At 38.9% G+C, this 21,323-nt stretch overlaps 1 protein-coding gene across 5 annotated transcripts in view; it reads left to right on the top strand.

Annotated features, from left to right (window-relative positions):
• Nucleotides 1-1,354: 1,354 nt before the first annotated feature.
• fibina (fin bud initiation factor a) overlaps nucleotides 1,355-21,323 on the top strand; it is a 20,888-nt gene continuing 919 nt past the window's right edge. Inside the window, exons 1-3 of one of the 5 annotated variants that reach the window (XM_062035230.1) lie at nucleotides 1,368-1,489; nucleotides 20,818-20,880; nucleotides 21,036-21,323. The exon at nucleotides 21,036-21,323 is cut by the window's right edge and continues 919 nt beyond it. In XM_062035230.1, the coding sequence (XP_061891214.1) occupies nucleotides 1,395-1,489; nucleotides 20,818-20,880; nucleotides 21,036-21,323 (446 nt within the window). In that variant the 5' untranslated portion in view covers nucleotides 1,368-1,394. Of the gene's footprint in view, nucleotides 1,490-2,394; nucleotides 2,442-14,844; nucleotides 14,914-20,817; nucleotides 20,881-21,035 lie in introns of those variants that run through there. The other 4 variants (XM_062035232.1, XM_062035231.1, XR_009824284.1 and 1 more) reach the window with 4 other exon arrangements.

The raw sequence follows: 21,323 nt of genomic DNA, 5'->3' as shown, positions 1-21,323 counted from the left end.
TACATTCTTCACCTGTGGGTGGTCCGTTTTGGATTTTGCGTTCATGCTGCCTGCCTTTTTCTGCTTTCATGCTCCTGTCAGATGAGTTTGCACGATACTCTCAGCCCCGACTCGTCTGAGGAAATGAAATGTCAACACTCACCCTTCATACAGACCAGAAATTCAACTTTGTTTCCTTAAGTCAAAGGCCTTAAAGTCTTATAAGTTGTTTATATGTAAGGTTTGGAATTTGGGGGGGGGGAAATACCCTAAAGTTCCCCCTAAAGTTGCACAAAACTTAATGCTACACTTTTGTTAAGTGTGCGTCAAAAGTCCATCGTTCATTTTATCGAGCAAAACTGTTTATTGTTGGCTGTAATCACACCAAAAACATTGGCAAAAAACTATTATTAAGCAAAACTGGTCATTTTGTGCCGTACGATCCATGACAAAATCAACAGCAGCCGCGCTCTCTCTCTCACTTGCGCCAACAGATGCAATCATTAGACAAGGGGTGTCAAACTCATTTTAGATCGGGGACCACATGGAGAAAAATCTACTCCCAAGTGGGCCGGACTGGTAAAATCATGTCACGATAACTGAAAAATAAAGACAACTTCAGACTATTTTCTTTGTTTAAAAATAGAACAAGCACATTCTGAAAATGTACAAATCATATTGTTGTTTTTTTTACACTTACATGTTGCGGTTAATAGTATTCCATCTTTATTTGTCGTGATTTATATTTTCTGAATAAATTATGTGATAATGTTCATCAGTCAACTCTTTGTTGTTAATTTTCAATCAAGATACAAAAAATATATCAAAATCAAATTACATTATGTTATTTATGTAGTTTAATCATTTTCCTCGACTGATGAACTAACATCATGTGGTTTATTTTGTACATCATCTACAAAGATACAAAGAATTGCTATTGCGACATCTAGTGGACACATTTAGAACAGCTGTTTCTTTCATTCAAAAATTTCAGGTTAATTTGTATACTTAGCAAACTCATCCCGCGGGCCGGATAAAACCTATATGCGGGCCTGATCCGGCCCTTAGGCCGTACGTTTGACACCCCTGCACTAGACTCAGCCACTGATGTGTTTACAGCCACACAAAAAGTTGTACAACTCCAACACCACACATAAACTGTAAACTGTAACTGCCAGGTCAGTCATGGTCCGTTGTCCGGATCATGTTTTGTTTAGTTAGAGACTACCTTAGTTCTGTTTCAGCACCCCTGGGTTTGTTTGTGTTTTGGTTTCCATGGGTGCTGATGAGTTTCACCTGCCTCTGATTAGTGTTCGGGAGGCTCACCTGCTTCCGGGCACTAACCAGAGAGCTACTTATTCCTGTTTTTTGCCACAATCAGTCTGGCTATCTTTGTCCAAATTCTCCATGACTGTATGCTGCTGGCTGTCTTCTGTTACGTCGGGGTCGCATTTTACTGCACGGGTCGTTCTCCCAAGATGCAGACAGAAACTCTGGAGGCAAGGTGCAGGTAAGAAGATGATTTATTTTCATAAATCAAACAGGAATACTAAAATAAAGAAAAGCATTCCGGTAGCATGAGAGCTATGGCGAAGCTTAGCACATGAACTAGAATCAAGAATCATAGAAATACTCAACGTAACGTGTTGCAGGAGCAAACAAAGACAGCCAAAAAACAGGAATGATTAGCTCTCTGATTAGTGCCTGGAAGCTGGTGAGCGTCCCGAACACTAATCAGAGGCAGGTGAAACTCATCAGTCCCCATGGTAACCAAAACACAAACAAACCCAGGGGTGCTGAAACAGAACTAAACAAAACATGATCTGGGCAACGGACCATGACAAGGTCGTTACACTATGATGCAACTCACACATAGCCAATCGATGTCATTAACAGCGTGTTATGTGTGTGTGTTGCTGTTTTGCTAGTTAGCTTACAGCTAACAGTGCAGCAGAGTTAAAGGGGTCATATTATCGAGGGGGGGGTTCTACATTTAAACACTTCCTTGGGGTCTACATAACACGGTGGTTCTTTGGTCAAAATTTTGCATAGATTATGTTTCACAGACTGTTTTCTAGCCGCTTTTTGACCGTCTCTTCAGGATGCCCCGTTTTGTGGGCGGGGGGTCCCCCCATCTGCGGTCCCTTTTTTCTTGCCCTGATGTGTCGTTGTGGCTTGTGCAGCCCTTTGAGACATTTGTGATTAAGGACTAAATAAGTAAACTTTGATTGATTGATTGAACTCTTATTATGGTGAAATAAAGCACGTACTGTACACCCACACTCCCCGATCATGTGTGCTTATTATACTGTCATTTATTGATGTGACAGGTAGACTGTGCTAGAACTTGTAGCCCTTTAGGACCCTGGGGAGGCTATAAATAAGAGAGGAAGCCCTGTGGCCTTTCCTTTGTCCCAAAGCCTGAGTTGGAGTGTTTGGTGAGCAGACCTGCTAGCTACTGGGTAGGTGTTGATTTTGGTTTTATGAGTTTGCAACCACTACATTTTAATAATAATGCACATACCCCTTTTTATAGTGTGAACCAGAAACCCAATACAATGGTAGAAGTGTGGAATTGTGTGCACATACACTGCCTGCATGATATTGTGGTAGGTTAGATAGATAGATAGATAGATAGATAGATAGATAGATAGATAGATAGATAGATAGGTCTTTATTGTCATTGCACAACTACAACGAAACTTTGTTTTCAGCACAAACCCGTTCAAGATTAGACAAACAAACAGTGTACAGGGTTAAAGAACAGGAACGCTGATGGGTCGCCACAAGGCGCCCCGTAAAAGATGGGGAAAAAGGTAAAACGCTGGGGAAGGATGAGTAAAACAAAATACAATCTAGACTGGGCTCTTTAAGGGGGCCCAGTCTGGAATGGGAAAAAACCTCCATGGCAAAGCACATATACATATTACAACGTACATCTCGAGATATCTAGCAACAGAGGGAAGGGACTGCGGGGTAATGGTGATAGGCTGCAGCTCTCGGCGCTGACCATCCATTCATCACCCCTATGGGATTTGCGTCGAGGGCGTTGGGTTGGGGGGGCCGGGGGGGGGGGGGGGGGGGGGTGTATGTGTGGCGTATATTTTTGTGGATGCATGTTGTTTGTGTGTAAGCCTACAGTGTGTCTCTGTTCCGCGGCCTTGATCTTGTGCAGCCGATAAGTCCAAAGTCAACAACAACAGGTGTGTGTCCATGAGAGACAAGAAGGGAGTTTGTTGTGTCTTCGCTGCACTGTCCTTCAGGAGAGTCTCGACGCCAGGAGAGCCATCCAAGTTAGAATGTTTTGTGTGCGAGTGAAAATAAAAATTTGCTTTTCACTCTAAATTGTCTATGACTGGTCCTCAAAATCCTGCGAGGCAGACAGTCCGATGTGATCCAAATCACAAGAGTGTCCACAGTTCTTCCCGCATCCTCCAATCATTCGTGGCAGCTTTGGTGTACTTTGAAGACTGCCAGCAACTTCCAATGTGTGGACAAACACTCCAATCAGCAGATGTCCTGTTGTCATAATTCAGAATAGGTAGATATCTTCAAAGGTTGATTACCTTTGTTGGGTTACTCCATTTTTATTCTATTTGACCAATATGTGCACACCTTTCACAGTGTGTTAAAGCACTGGTTGTAGCCCTGAAGTGTACTGTGTGATTGGTTACCAGTAGTAGTGGTTTCAGGTATGGGGAAAATGTCATTAAAATTTTATACATGGTTGCTGCATTCAAGTCCATCTGGCTCATTCAAACTTTTACTAGCCCTATAGCAGGGGTGCTCACACTTTTTCTGCAGGCCAGCTACTTTTCAATTGATCAAGTCGCGGGGATCTACCTCATTCATATATATAATTTATATTTACTTATTTATGAAATATATGTTTTTGTTAACAATTTAAAGGTGTTTAATGATAATGCAAGCATGTTTAACACATATAGTTAATATTGTTAATAAATTAAAGGTGTTTAATGATAATACAAGAATGTTTAATACATATAGTTAATATTGTTAACAAGTTAAATGTGTTTAAAGATATTGCAAGCATGTTTAACACATATACTTAATATTGTTAACAAGTTAAAGGTGTTTAAAGATAATACAAGCATGTTTAACACATGTAGTTAATATTGTTAACAAGTTAAATGTGTTTAAAGATAATACAAGCATGTTTAACACATGTAGTTAATATTGTTAATAAATTAAAGGTGTTTTATGATAATACAAGAATGTTTAACACATATAGTTAATATTGTTAAATAAATTAAATGATAAATGGGTTATACTTGTATAGCGCTTTTCTACCTTCAAGGTACTCAAAGCGCTTTGACAGTATTTCCACATTTACCCATTCACACACACATTCACACACTGATGGCGGGAGCTGCCATGCAAGGCGCTAACCAGCAGCCATCAGAGGCAAAGGGTGAAGTGTCTTGCCCAAGGACACAACGGACGTGACTAGGAAGGTAGAAGGTGGGAATTGAACCCCAGTAACCAGCAACAATCCGATTGCTGGCACAGCCACTCTACCAACTTCGCCACGCCGTTAAAGGCGTTTAAAGATAATACAAGCATGTTTAACACATATAGTTAATATTGTTAACAAGTTAAAGGTTTTAAAGATAATACAAGCATGTTTAACACATATAGTTAATATTGTTAATAAATTAAAGGTGTTTAATAATAATACAAGAATGTTTAATACATATAGTTAATATTGTTAACAAGTTAAAGGCGTTTAAAGATAATGCAAGCATGTTTAACACATATAGTTAATATTGTTAACAAGTTAAAGTTGTTTAATGATAATACAAGCATGTTTAACACATATAGTTAATATTGTTGATAAGTTAAAGGTGTTTAAAGATAATACAAGCATGTTTAACACATATAGTTAATATTGTTAACAAGTTAAAGGTGTTTAAAGATAATACAAGCATGTTTAACACATATAGTTAATATTGTTAATAAGTTAAAGGTGTTTAAAGATAACGCAAGCATGTCTAACACATATAGATACCTTTCTTTCATGAAGACAAGAATAAAAGTTGGTGTATTACCTGATTCTGATGACTTGCATTGATAGGAATCAGACAGTGGTCCTGATAACGTCCGCATTTTCAAATGGAGGAGAAAAAAAGTCCTCCTTTCTGTCCAATACCACATGAAAGTGGTTGGTTTTTGGCATCTTATTTGTCCAGCTTCCGTACTCCTTTGTATACACTTTACAAGAAATACATTGGCGGCAAACTCCGTAGCTTGCTAGCTTGTGCACGCCAGCTTTCTGAGACTCTTATTTTGTTAGCGCAGGCAGGATGAAGTAGCGCTTTTATTGTGCAACTGTGCAGTCGGTCTTTGGAGTTTTGACGACAGGTACGGCGCCAGAGTCTGTTGAAATAAAAAGGGTTTTTCACCTTCCTGTCGGTAATTTTTTCTTAGTAATGAGCTGGCAGCAGCCAGCGTCATCTCAGAAGACCCTCGGGGGCCGTGAATGTCAATCAAGTGACGAAAGTGACGTCATAGTGAAGATTTATGATCGCTCATTTTTAGGACTATTTTTTTAATGCCTGGCTGGGGATCGACTGACACAACCTCCGTGATCGACCGGTAGCTCGCGATTGACGTAATGAGCACCCCTGCCCTATAGCTTCCAGTTATGTGGTCAGTCTCTCCAGTCTCCAGTATTAACTGGCAGGCCTGGTTTTAAAAGGTACTGAACATTATTTTGACAATGTGTATTTTTAGATGATGTTTTAGTGTACATTATTGATGTATTTGTTGAATTGTATTGCTTTTTACTAATGTCATGATACCTGCTCACAGGGAGGAGTGCAAGATATAGCGCATTATTTATCACTGTTTTTCCCACTGTAAACTTGTGTCAATGTAAAGATACGTTTTATGTATTTATTCGGGCCACGTACAATGGTGTGAGGGTTATAGGCCTACAGGCTTAGCCTAAGTCAGATTGATTGCATATTTCATTTATGGTTGTTGTTTTTTTTAATTTATTGTACCCTTACCTATCGTTTGATGATTTGGTTTTACACTATTAGTTTGTGTGCTGTGGACTTGCAGTGGATTGCATGCCCCCCATGGGCCTTAAGCCTTCTGACTAGGCCTTAACATCAGTAACCCTTTCCGGCCTAGCCCTCTGGGTAGCCTTATCTCGGGGGTCAGCAACCCACGGCTCTAGAGCCAATTGCGGTTCTTGAGCGGCGCCCTGGTGGCTCCATGGAGCTTTTTCAAAAATGTATAGAAATGGGAAAAAAAATGGGGTGAAAAATACATTTTTTGTTGTGATATGGTTTCTGTAGGAGGACAAACACAAACCTTCCTAATTGTTAGAAAGCCCACAGTTGAATATGTTTGTGTTTTTGCTTCACTGATGAGAGTATTGGGCGAGTGCCGTTTTGTTCTAATAATTTCAGTGATTAAACAGTTTGTTTACATGTACAACTTTCTCCGACACTGCCACAGAAAGACGTATTTTATGCCACTACTTTGTCTCATTTTGTCCACCAAACGCTTTATACTGTGCGTTAATGCACAAAGGTAAGCTTTGTTGATATTATTGACTTGTTATGGAGTGCTAATCAGGCGACTGCATGACTGCAAGTTAATCGATGCTAACATGCTATTTAGGCTAGCTGTATGTACATATTGCATCATTATGCCTCATTTGTAGGTATTTTTGAGCTCATTTAATTTCCTTTACTTATGATAATTTATATGTGCATGTCTCATGACACATTATCTGCATGTAATATTGGCTGCATTTCTGGTAGTTGTTAGTGTGCCATGTTTTTCCAGACCACAGCAAAAGTTAGCCAGCTTGCAAAGATTGTAATAAATCCATTAGAAGAAGACAGCCTGCCGTTTCCTTTAACTTGGACACACACATATATACCTTTGGCCATTCTAAGACAGTCATTTCCAGGAGTTATCTCACCCTCTGAGAAGTTTTACTAATGTTTTCCAATGTTGTAAAAATGTGTAGAATAAATATTACATTTCTGTCATGGAAGATTTGAGTCAGCCTGCGACAGTCATTTCAATAGTAGGCTAATATAGACACTTAATTACATCATGTTGCCATCATTATAACACTTGTATAAATCTTATTTTTTGCGGCTCCAGACGGATTACTTTTTTGTATTTTTGGTTCAATATGGCTCTTTCAACATTTTGGGTTGCCGACCCCTGCCCTATCCCTACTAGCCATTGTCAGTTGTCCTACACTGCAATCCATCAAATAAACATTGATTGATTGATTGATATTGCCCTGGCCTAGATATTAGTCATTCGCTTTAGGATTTCCTCATCCTTTTAATTGAGGGTGGCGTTGTCTTCTAGGACATAGTGTACTTTGTTTAGGCCACATTAAGAATGTACATTTATGGATAATATTCATGAAATGCTGTTACTAGATTACAGAAATACTAATAAAAAACTAGCAATATATTTCAGACCAAAATTACAGGAATGTACGCATTATTCAATGCTTGTGCTACAGTACACATCTCATTTTGCAACATGTGAACGTATTAAGAGGAACTAAATGTGATCTCTGAAAGAGGTACAAATTATTCCTAGAGCAGCACCCCCACCAAAACATTAGCACATTAATACATAGCTCATGAAAAACAAGATGTATTTGTTATTCTCATTGTGAGTGGAGAATGAGCCAAATCACCTATGTTAGAAAATAATCTCATGTAAATTGCTGCTGTCATTTGATTATAATAATAAGATATTTAAGTTGTTATGATGTCATGTTTGAGACAGCTGGTGTTGCCACAGTGCACGACTGATTCTGCTCAAATGTGGACCACTGAAGCCTTAGAGTTTGTGCATTTGCTCACATTTGCTCACATACTGTACATGAAAAAACAGTGGGAACATTGGTTAGCGATTTAGCTCAATTATTATATCGATCCATAAATTGGTGCTGTCGATACCAAGGGTAGTATACAGTATATGATCAATACTAGAGTGATGAGGTCGGTGTTTTTATTTTCTACAATCATTTTTTTTATTATTGTTTTTGTTAATGTTTAGAAACTCGGGGAATAATTCCCTGGACACAGGAGGACTTTGAGGACAATAATTGTAATGTGTAGTAGACAATAATTTTGCTTGTGTTTAGTTATGTGCTGTTGACTTTGTTTTGTTCAAAAAATTATATATGATAAAAAAGAATGGGAGTTTAGATAATATGTTGGTATTTTCAATCTTTCAATAACACTCACCATATATACATAAAAATCTACAGTTAATACATGTGATCGGTATTGGTATCGGCCGATCTCACTCATGATTTATCGACATCGGAATGGGCATCATAAAACCCTGATCAGAACATATATATTTTCTCACTAAGTTGCACCAATTTGCCTTTTTTAAGTAATACTGTACATACAGAAATCTGAGAACAACCTTCAAAAAGAACAATAAATAGACAATCTTCTATCACTGAAGAAGAATACTAGTAGTAAGACTCCTGCCGTGTCCCACTTATTTTGTCCAGCTTCCCATACACACAATTCTAATTATCACAGTTAGAGTGGGAGTATTTGCCGGGAGTTTATTTTGTTATGGTTTACTTTGATTAATATGTTTTTGTCTGAATCACTTTCAGATGGCTTATTTGTAAACTTTGATAACATGTTGTACTTATTACCTTGAGTAGCTCCTTCAGCAACTTTCCATTGCAGGTCATTTCTGTCCACAGAATGTGTGTTATATATGTGTTATTTTAGTGTTATTTTAAATTTTCCTACTTCAATTGTTTCTTTTTCCCCTTTTCATTACATTATTTTACTAAGTTATGTTTACTTTTGTCCTGTTTTACTTTTGTCCTATTCTGTTGTCCGCTGTAGTAATATTGTACACATGGCCAGTGTGAAACAAAATGGCAGATGTCATAAAAACTACAAAATGACAGGCCGATATGATGTAGGCGGACGTCAGGTACAAAGGACTACAAAACAAAATAGCTGATGCCATAAAAACTACAAAAATGATGGCCGGATTTTACACCTATGTGTCAGATTTCACTAATGTGGTATACATAAAGTCTATCCTACTTCCGTTATTTCCAATGGGAAAACATTTTAATATCAATCAATCAAAGTTTATTTATACAGTCCCTTAATCACAAGTGTCTCAAACAGCTAGCGCATCATCTGTGGTCACCTAATAACCTCTCCACGCAGAAAAGCAGAAAAGAGATGGCAGATCAACTGGTCTAAAAGAGGGGTCTATTTAAAGGCTAGCGTATACAAATGAGTTTTAAGATGGGACTTAAAATGCTTCTACTGAGGTAGCATCTCTAACTGTTACCGGTAGGGCATTCCAGAGTACTGGAGCCCCAATAGAAAACGCTCTATACAATATCCATAACATGTTCAACATTAGGGGTGCACTGCAAGTTCTTCATTTAACACTGATAGCCGCACATAGCTGACATAAACAATTATTTCCAGCCTAATGTTTCCAGCTGGCCATATGTTTCCAGTTTGTTGCTGACATGCCAAGACCACCCCGTGTTGATGTAATTATCCAGCCTTAGATATGCAGCAGAGTGGGATCACGGCCCCGGGGAGTGTCTACAATACAGTATGATCACAGGAGCGGAACTTTTGCGTGCCACTCTCACTTTTGCAATCTACTCTAATTAAAACCACCCTCAACACTATTCAGGAACTGCTCTTGTGTTTTCATAAGCGATGAATGAACAGTTGAGCTTCTAAATGTGTGGATTCAGAGTGAACGCCTGGAGAGGGAATGCTTTTAAATGGTACTTTTCTCTACCGCCTTTTAGACATTATGACCTCAAGTTACTTGATAGTAAAGGGAGTGGGGAGGTTAAAATGGACCTGTGGTGCTTCTTGTTTGGTCCATTGAATAATAAGTAACATGCACGGGACTTGCACTGAATGTAGTCATTATACTATACACATAAAGCTCATATTCAGTAGTGTCAAGGTACCTTTTTTAAATTATGCTATTTTTCATTCATTTTAGCAGGGACAGTGCTAAATTGGGGCTAGGGCAGACCTGGGCAATTATTTTCACTCGGGGGGCCACATTTAGAGAAAAAAATTTGTCCGGGGGCCGGTATATCTATTTTTAGGAACACTAATACAAAACCTCACAATAATGTCTTGATTGAAAGCTAAAAACGTTATGGACAGACCGCCCTAAAAAACAGAATGGAATTTTACATTTTCTTTGCTGAATAAGACACCCAGAATGTACATGAAAATTAAGATTGAGGGATTTACAATATTAACTATGACCGATAAAACACTGAATATTGACAACATATGAACGTCACACCCCCTATCGATTCGACAAATTTTACAATCAAGAGAAACTCAACAAAAATGCAACAAACCCAGCGAAATATGAACGCGAAGGTTATAAAATAAACCCACCTACTATCTGATACATCTGATACATCACTTAGAACTTTGTTGTAAAAATCTCCTTCCGCATCTGTTCCTGACTCCCGCATTTCAGGCTCGCCGCTCTAGAAACACTCTGTGGAAACGCTCCCCACCCACACTGCTTGGTGCCTCGTCTGAGCTGCTGTGACGTAGATTACCATAGTAACTAATTAAATTACCATAGTAACTAGTATATCATGCAAAAGGGCAGATTCCAACCATTGGAATACTTTGTATAGTTCAAGACTTACGGCAATTTGAAAACATCAATGCACATCGTAATGGCAGCTACAGTTTTCAGCTTAAAGATCTAAAAAAATTATTTGGAAATGTCCATCATTTGCCTAGGCTAGGGGATGCTATAGCGCCGTCAGAAATCTGTGTAGCCCAAGTTGAGTCCCCCCAGCATTTTATTTTATATTTTTTGAATATTTGTATTCTTTCAAGTTAAAAAACATTAAGAAGTTCACAAGTCGCCATTGTGTTCCAATCCAGAATCAGAATCACAATAGTTGTATTGCCATTGTTTGAGAACGGGTTCACAGACTAGGATTTTTTCTTGGTACAATCGTGCAACATAAAACACATATAACACAGAATAGGTAATAAAAATGAGCTGTAACTATATCCAATCCCTGCTTGCGTGTTTGTGCTGGCCTGTGTGTGTGAGGGGTAGGGAGGGTCTTTTATTTACTTGTTCGATAGGCTATGCTAGCAGTGTGGCTGGAGTTGCCAACCGCCCCTTGAAAACTGCAATCGTCACGTATTTAAAAACAGAAACAAAAGTGTCAGGTTTGTCCCTGACAGTTTGGTTAAGTTTTAGTTTTTCCTCTGTTTGTTTTATTTCCTGTCAGCACTCTTATTTTGGTTCAGTTTCCTGTTTGTCTCTCTGAGTGCATTTCCCTCAGCTGTGGCTGATTGGCACCTGGCCACACCTGGTGTCAATCAGCCAGCTGCTATTTGTACCTGCCCTGTCCTCCAGTCACTGCTGGATTATTGTCATTTCTACTTGTCGATGTCAGTGTAGCTGGATGCGGTAGCGGTAAGCTATATTCTGTAGCTGTTTGTAGCTTGCTGTCTTTTTGTTCCTCGTCTTCCAGTTCCTGTTTCCTGTTCCTAGTTCTTGGTTTGTGTTTTTTCTTTATATTTTTGGACATTAAATAATGTTTTCCCGCTCAATGCCTATCGTCATCTCTGCATCTTGGGGTTTGTCACCAACACACCCTGACAAAAAGCACACGTTCCGTATTGAGCTGCCAAAGGATGTACTTTCTACCATGTTTTTATGATCGTGGGAATTAAAAAAACAGTCCGTAGAAAATAAATACATTCCATCGCATGACAACAGCCTCATAACAGTTTGCTGCAGGCTAAACCAATCGATCCCAGCGTGTCTGATCACTCACCTATCAAATTCATTGCTGTTCCACTTTTCTGCAATGAGCTTTGTTTTGGCCAGACCCGGGCAAAATACCACCAAAAAAATGTTGGTATATTTTTTTTAAACTTTTAACATCGAAACACATTATGATGTGCAGTGCTGTTTTCAAATTACCGCAAGTCTTGAACTATATAACATATTTCAATGGTTGGAATCTGAGCTTTTGAGTGATATACGGGTTATTACGGTAATCTACGTCACAGCAACTCAAGGCAGACAAGGCACAAAGCAGAGTGGGCGGGGTCTGCTTTTAGAACAGCCAGTCTGTGTTGAGGACACACGCGGAAGCAGATTTTTACGACAAAGTTCTGCAGAAAAGTGATATGCCCTCTGATATTATATTTTGCCGTATTTGTTCCATTTTTGATGCGTTCTGTCGATTGTAAAATATGTAGATAGATATACTGTATACATACTGTGTGTGTGTGTGTGTGTGTGTGTGTGTGTGTGTGTGTGTGTGTGTGTGTGTGTGTGTGTGTGTGTGTGTGTGTGTGTGTGTGTGTGTGTGTGTGTGTGTGTGTGTGTGTGTGTGTACACTAAACAAAAATATGCAAGCAACTTTTGTTTTTGCTCCTGTTTTTCATGAGTTGAACTCAAAGATCTAAAACTTTTACAATGTACACAAAAGACCATTTCCTCTCAAATATTGTTCACAAATATGTCTGAATCTGTGTTAGTGAGCATTTCTTCTTTGCCAAGATAATCCATCCCACTTCAAAGGTGCGGCATATCAAGATGATGATTAAACAGCATGATTATTGCACAGGTGTGCCATTGGCTGCCCAAAATAAAAGGCCATTCTAAAATGTACAGTTTTATCACACAGCACAATGCCACAGATGTTGCAAGTTTTGAGGGCGCGTGCAGTTGGCATGCTGACTGCAGGGATGTCCACCAGATCTGTTGCCTGTGAATTGAACGTTCATTTCTCTACCATAAGACGTCTCCAAAGGCTTTTAGGAGAATTTGGCAGTACATCCAACCGGCCTCACAACCGCAGACCATGTTTAACCACACCAGCCCAGGACCTCCACATCCAGCAGGTGCACCTCCATGATCGCCTGAGACCAGCCACCCAAACAGCTGCTGCAACAATTGGTTTGCACAACCAAATAGTTTCTGCACAAACTGTGAGAAACCGTCTCAGGGAAGCTCATCTGCATGCTCGTCATCCTCATCGGGGTCTCGAACTGACTGCAGTTTGTCATCATAACCGGCTTGAGTGGGCAAATGCTCACATTTGATGGCGTCTGGCATGCTGGAGAGGTGTTCTCTTCACGGATTAATCTCAGTTTTCACTGTTCAGGGCAGAGGGTAGGCAGTAGAGATGCGCGGTTTGCGGACACACCCGCGGAGTCCGCGGATAATCCGCGGGTCGGGCGGATGACATGACGAAAAAAATAGATTTTAAATAGATTCGGGCGGGTGGCGGTTGAACCAATTTGGAAATATATATACATAGTTAAATGTTGTTACCCACATACGAAAAACCAGCTGATGGCGCATCACCGAAAAAGAAAAGGATTGACTTCACAGAATGGGACTTTCAACTTCTTAAAAGCATCGTTCTGCTTGCTACAACTGCGCACACCAAGTGTGAGGAGCTGATCTGAGGGCATTGGCAACAATAGTCAACACTTTCTTAATGGAAATGACAATAATATTATAATAATGATAAATATTATCACGCATTAATATCTCTTAGCCACTAATGCGTGGCCAAGAGATATTAATGCGTGGCACGCATTGAATGTCTCTGCTGCATTGGATCAGTCTCCTTTCTTTAACAGACAAAAGCTTTCTAACCTCACTAATGCCTTGCATCGTCTATAATAGATATATAACAATGGGTGGGTGGCGGGCGGTTGTGGGTTTGATAAAATGTTGGTTCGGGTGGATGGCGGGTGGATGACGACTTTTGTGATGCGGTTGCGGATGAAATAATTGCCTATCCGCGCATCTCTAGTAGGCAGCGTGTGTGGCGTCGTGTGGGAGAGCGGTTTGCTGATGTCAACGTTTTGAATCAAGTGGCCCATGGTGGGCGTGGAGTTATGGTATGGGCAGGCGTATGTTATGGACAACGATCGCAAGTGCATTTTATTGATGGCATTGTGAATGCACAGAGATATCATTACTAGATCCTGAGGACCATTGCTGTGCCATTCACCCGAGACCATCACCTCATGTTGCAGCATGACAATGCATGGCCCCATGTTGCAAAGATCTGTACACAATTCCTGGAAGCTGAAAACATCCCAGTTCTTGCATGGCTAGCATACTCACCGGACATGACGCCCATTAAGCATGTTTGGGATGCTGTGGATCAGCGTATACGACAGCGTGTTCAAGTTCCTGCCAATTTCCAGTAACTTCGCATAGCCATTAAAGAGGAATGGACTAACATTCCACAGACCACAATCATCAACCTGATCAAGTCTATGCTAAGGGAATGTGTTGCACTGCATGAGGCAAATGGTGGTCACACCAGTATAGCAAAACTGCACATTTCAGAGTGGCCTTTTATGGGATGGGATGGATTATTTTGGCAAAGAAGAAGTGCTCACTAACACAGATTTAGACAGATTTTTGTGAACAATATTTGAGAGGAATAGGTCTTTTGTGTAAATAGTCAAAGATTTAGATCTTTGAGTTCAACTCATGAAAAATGGGAGCAAAGGTTTATATTTTTGTCGTGTATGTGTATGTGTATGTATGTATGTATGTATGTATGTATGTATGTATGTATGTATGTATGTATGTTTGTATGTATGTATGTATGTACCGGCCCCCAGACACTCATTTTTCTCTATGTGGCCCCCCGGGTCAAAATAATTGCCTGCATCTGGTCTTGGCTGTCACTTTGCTTTGCTTGGCGGTAGCTAGCTAGGTATCAACACAGTTTCTGGTAATCAGATACAAAATAATGGTTTTTAACCACAGTGACATTTTTCCTGGAAGAAAAGGAGCCGTTTGGGAAGTTTGGAGAACGTTAATGGCCAATGGGCAAGCTGTGGCTATCATTACGGCAAGGTAAGTACATGCTTTTGAAAGCAACTCTGTTCTCTTGTTGTCGTAATAATATTAATGTTTTGCCTTCAAAACCTGAGCTGTTAAACAATAAAAACAGTTAGTAACTCACCAAAAGGTAAAATTATATTTGCTTCAAATCGTAGTAGTTTAGTTCAGACATTTCGCTTCTATTTAATGACAACTTGTCACAATATAGTACAGAGGCAGACTGTGTATTTCACACTTCAGTGCTGTCCTATATACCAACCTTAATAAATAGCTCTCAGAATACCATAATTTATGTCACCACATCACCACAACTGGAAAAATGCTATACAGAAACATACTTGCTCACTTCTGGTCATTGAATCACCACAATAGTGTACAAAACAGGCTATTTTCCAGTGCATTTTAAAATCAATAAACCCGCTTCAGCAATTAATACACAACTACTGTCAAAATTGTAATAAGTGTAAAAGCATATTAACGTGAAAAAATAAAGGAAAAAAATATTTGAACTGACAATTTGCAGCACCCATTGGAAGCTATGGCTACCGCTCATATATTGGTTGATTCGATATGAAGAGGCAGTAAAACCCTTTCACCGGCTGGGACAGGTTAGCTTGCTCGGGGGTCGGCCGACCTTGTCTCGCAAGATCTAGCTCCTCTTGAAATGTCCTTTTTGAAAATGGCCTGTGGGTACGAATCTGCCACCTAGTCACGTAGTACCATTTGCAACCGTACAGTACCGATTTGCAGGCAACAAGACACTGACTAGTTTGATGCACATAAATATTAGGCTTATAATTTGATCAGTTGCTGATATTGAACATTTTACCAGGGCCGTGCATTTCCCACTTAGGCCTTCAGTGATGTCAGACTTCAATGATTACCTCTCAAAATACCATAATTAATGTCACCACATGACCATTGCTGGAGAAATACTATACAGAAACACATTTACACACTACTGAGCATTGAACACATCAACAGTGTACAAAACAGGTTATTTTCTGGCGCATTAAAAAAATCAATAAACCCGCATCAGCAATTAAAACATATCTTTAATGGTAATGTCAAAATTAAAATTGCAAAAAATATATTAAACGTGAAAAAATAAAGAAATAAAATATTTGAACTCACAATTTGTAAAACGATTTGACGCCGTATAAGCCAGTGGTGCCCCTCGTAGTCGGTTGAAAATGGCAGGCATTTCCCCATTTCATCACCAGAACAGCTGAGCTAGCTTCCGGGGTTGGCCGACATCGTCTCACAAGATGTAGTTTCCCTTTAAATATCCTTCTTGAAAATGGCCTTGCAAATATATATTTGCCACCTAATCAACATTTTGTTCTCTTTCTTTGTGGGTTTGTGCGCAACACTTCCTGTTTCCTGCTAAATTGCAATTTGTGAATGTATACTCACTTTGGAATGACAAGTGAGTGTCCAATCACAGTCTCGTTAACATCAGGCTACCTAGATAGGCTACTGTCAACAACTTGTGATCGGATTGGCTATCGCAACTGTCTCTCAACTGTGTGTGCTCTCAAATTCATCCGCTAACGGTCCCGGTGAGTATCCAATCACAGGACGCGTAAATGTCCCATTCAACATGAGGTCATCTAGAAGGCCTTACTGACAACAACTCCTGATCTGATTGGCTATCCCAATTATCTATCAACTGTATGTGGCTGTTCACGTGCAGTGCACGGACGCCCACATTGTTGTTTCTGAAGACCTTGGGCAGATTTCGTACAGCATGGCAACATAAGCTAGCTTAATTCTGATTAGATAAAAACTCTAACCTAAAAACAACAGCGCTGGAAGGAGCATAATATGACATGAAGAGAATATAAATATGTTTAAATATTGAGGGAAAACAAATTAAAAACTACTTTCATCTTTAATTATGATCATGATTTCAGCAGAGAAGACCTTGCTGGCCCTGACGGCACACCACTGCGTTATACTAATATTATTATGTCACTGTATGTTTTTACTGATAGTTGGTGATGTTTATGTCCAAGTTCATTGATATGGAAATGAAAATATTATTTTCTGGTTTAAAGAGGGAGAATTCGCTGTTGGATGTCCTGAAAGAAATGACTGCTTGTTATGTTGTCGGTCTTAGATATTACACTGTTTTTGCACTCTGCAAATCTGAGCGCGCAGGGGGCTTTTCAACTTGGGCCTTCACGTTAAGTTAAGGCAGGCCTGGACATAATAGATATTTCTCAGATTAGCGCATAAACTCTCTAGAGACACTAGAGAGTTTGTGTGTGTGTGTGTCGTACAGGCCAAAAGTTCGGACACACCCTCTCGTTTCAATGCGTTTTCTCTATTTTCATGACTATTTACATTGTTGTGTGTGTGTGTGTATATATATACAGTATGTATCAGAGGTGTGGACTCGAGTCAGACCCGAGTCATGAATTTGATGACTTTAGACTCGACTTGACAAAATGTAAAGAGACTTGCAACTCGACTTAGACTTTAACATCAATGACTTGTGACATCACTTGGACTTGAGCCTTTTGACTTGACAAGACTTGCTACTTTCCCCAAAACCCAAAGATTAAAAAGTTATTCAGGAGCGCTCCGTATCGTCCATTGTGTACTTGTGTCTGTCAGCATGTTGTTCCTGTCAGCTTGTGTGCTCTCAGTACAACAGCCAATCAAATTAGATCTACGTTGTTTTCATCCCACAGCACTCATCTAATCAAATTGCAGGAAAACGAACGAAGAAGAATTGTCAAACAACGTGCCAGTGAGAAACAATTGTGCCAAAGTTGGTTTCGTTTGGGTATAAAAACTACGACTTGGTCAACAAAAAACGAATTGCCGTATGCAAAACATGCAGTTCGAATATTACAGACGGAGACGCAACAACTTCCAACTTCGTTCGACATTTGAAGTTGCACAAAGAAGGGTAAGTTTTGAATGTAAGCTAACGTTTATTGGCTAAGTAACGTGACTTTTATTTGCTGTGTAGTTAAATCAGTGAGGCTGCAAACTCACTGCTAACGCTATAACCATAGACATCTTATAAGTAGACGCAGCATCGAGCGCTACTGCCTACTGCCGCTGACGAGACGCGGGGCCGCCATCTTGGAGTGGTGATCCGCTCCACTCAGTGCAATTCATTTGTCAGGAGCAATGAACTGTCAGCGCATTTAATTCATTTTACCTCACTGAATACCACTCATTTTCACGCGCTTTTTTGTCATACATGTAGCCATGATAAAGGACACATGTTTTGGCGTGTTTTATTATTCATAGTTTGCTTAACAGTAATAGAATATTCTTATATGCTATGAGTGACCAGACGTCCGAGATCAAAACTGGGAATATAATCCCAGAGGAGGGGGAAAAAAACGATCAACTATTTTTAAATTCAAGAAACAACATGATTAGGTTATATTTGCGTGCGTATATCCTACATAAACAATGTATGAATACATTAGATATCTATATATCTTAGGGACCTATAGACTGTATCTCTGTTGCTGCAGCAGCAGAGAGTTTATTCTGTCTTGACACTTTGTATTGATATTTTGTATTACATTCTTCCCTTAAATGATCATGTTTACAGTGATTGTTTTATATGTATTTTTTAAGCGTCTGCCAAATACTTAAACATAAACATATATAAACACCTGAAAATCTTTATATCAGCTAAAACTACCAATCTGTTTTCAATAAAACCAAATTCTGTTTTACCCAACAATGTTAGTATTTGAATATTGTTATTTGAAGACTTATTCCTGGTTACAATTATACTGTTAAGAAAGTATTGTCTTATGTTTTGCCTAAAATGAGAATGCATCATAATCAGTGGCGGCTGGTGAATTTTGTTTTAGGTGGGGCAACTACCAAACCAAACCCCTGTAGGGGCGTCATCCTCCCCCAGAAGATTTGTTTGTGATTTTCACATACAAATATTGATGATCTTTGCTCCTTCTCAACTCTTTGGTAATATTCTTTTCACAAAATACAACCAATAGTACGTTAATGTTAGATCTTATTTGTGAAAAGTAATCCCGCGATTCCTATTTTCAACAGTCCGCTCATTTGAGCAGGAAAACGCTGAACACCAGCCCGGCATCTTTGTTTTCTACCTGTCAACTGTCAGTTTAGGCTGCTCGCCGGCTCCTCATAACCACTTCTAGATGGCCGCCAAATTGCTCGCGTCACAGCAGCCAATGCTGCGTCTACTTATAAGATGTCTATGGTTATAACGTCATTGTAAACACGGCAATCTGTTGCGTCCACTGCAGTTCGCTACCTTATTCATACTTTTTGTTAAGTGATTTTTTTTAAGCAGGGTTGCATGAGGTACCTATACTTAACATTACGTTAGTCAATGTATCACACACAGCAACGTTAGACGGCGGTCAACAGCACCTACAAAAAGACAAACATAGTCAAATAAAGGTCAGTTAAAATGTATACTATAGCAAGAATATGTGTACATATTGCATAGGGCCCTGACAACTAAAAAGTACAACTCTGTTCATTGTTATGTTCATGTATTTGTTATGTTTTTCATGTGTACGCACACATAAACACACATACAGTATGAGATGAGATCAATGAGATAAGGTAAGAACAGAATAGAAACTGCTGTGGAACTAGTTACAATGCAATATGCCATGGAAATACAATGTTAACACTTTTGTGCAAATAAGTACAGTTTCACTTGTTTTTTCCAATGTGTTTATTCTGTAAAGGAATGAGTCAAATGTTTAAAACGACTGGTTAATAGCAGAGGTGGGACCAAGTCATTGCTTTGCAAGTCACAAGTAAGTCTCAAGTCTTTGCCCTCAAGTCTCGAGTCAAGTCCCGAGTCAAGACAGGCAAGTCCCAAGTCAAGTCCAAAGTCAAGACTGGAAAGTCTCAAGTCAAGTCACAAGTCCTGCATTTTGAGTTTAGAGTCCTTTCAAGTCCTTTTAACCACAGACTAATATTTTTTACACAGATTGTGTATGCTTTTAAACACATATTGCTGTGTTTGAAATTATGTTATAACCATAGACATCTTATAAGTAGACGCAGTATTGGTTGCTGTGACGCGAGCAAATTGCATCTTGAAGTGGTGATGAGGAGCCGGCGAGCAGCCTAAACTGACTATATATATATATATATATATATATATATATATATATATATATATATATGTATATATATATATATATATATATATATATATATATATATATATATATATATATATATATATATGTATGTATATATATATATATATATATATATATATATATATATATATATATATATATATATATATGTATATATATATATATATATATATATATATATATATATATATATATATATATATATATGTATATATATATATATATATATATATATATATGTATATATGTGTGTGTATATATATATATATATATATATATATATGTATGTATGTATGTATGTATGTATGTATGTATGTATGTATATATATATATATATATATATATATATATATATATATGTGTGTGTGTGTATATATGTGTGTGTGTGTATATGTGTGTATATATATATGTGTTTGTGTATATATGTGTGTATATATATATATATATATATATATATATATATATATATATATATATATATATATATATATATATATATATATATATATATATATATATATATATATATATATATATATATAAATAAAAGTTTGGACACACCCTCTTATTTCAATGTGTTTTCTGTATTTTTCTGACTATTTACATTGTAGATTGTGTATATGTGTGTGTATATATAGCAATTATTCATATAAAGTTTACATCACGACTCCAGAAAAATACGGTCCCCAAACACAACATGAATTTATTTTAATCATGTACAAAATCGATCTTTATTGCTTTTTTATTCTTTTGTGACTGCATGTGTCAGCATGATGACTACCACTGACCACTGGAGACCACCAGGGACCCCAGGCCAGCCGAGACTCACCATGTTGAGTTTCTTGAGGAGGGGGAGGAGGCTGTGTAACTTGACTCTGGATGAAAACTCTGCTCCTGGTTTGACTCCCAGTACTCATGCTGGGAGCTGCAGAGGAGGCGCACGATGGATCCTCTGGTGCTCATCGTGCTCACATGTCTGCCCCTCAGCTCTGCGGTCTACAACGGGCCCCTCCAAGCCGAGATCTCCAACGGCACCTTCCACCACTTTTACGTCCCGGACGGCGACTATGAGGACACAGAGGACCCGGAAAAGTGCCAGATGGTCTTCAGGTTCTCGGACGGATCACCATGCTCAATCGCGGAGGAGGAGAGCGACGCTATTGTGCGGGAGGATCTCATCCTCGCCCGCCTGCAGGGGGAGGACGCGGCACGGCTGCTGGAGAGCATCGGGCGGACTGCGGCCAATGACCTGGACGGAGAGGACAGCTACGGACG

Source organism: Entelurus aequoreus, linkage group LG24 (assembly GCF_033978785.1).
Source record: "Entelurus aequoreus isolate RoL-2023_Sb linkage group LG24, RoL_Eaeq_v1.1, whole genome shotgun sequence".
NCBI classification, from domain to species: domain Eukaryota; kingdom Metazoa; phylum Chordata; class Actinopteri; order Syngnathiformes; family Syngnathidae; genus Entelurus; species Entelurus aequoreus.
This window is presented reverse-complemented; position numbering and strand designations above follow the sequence as displayed.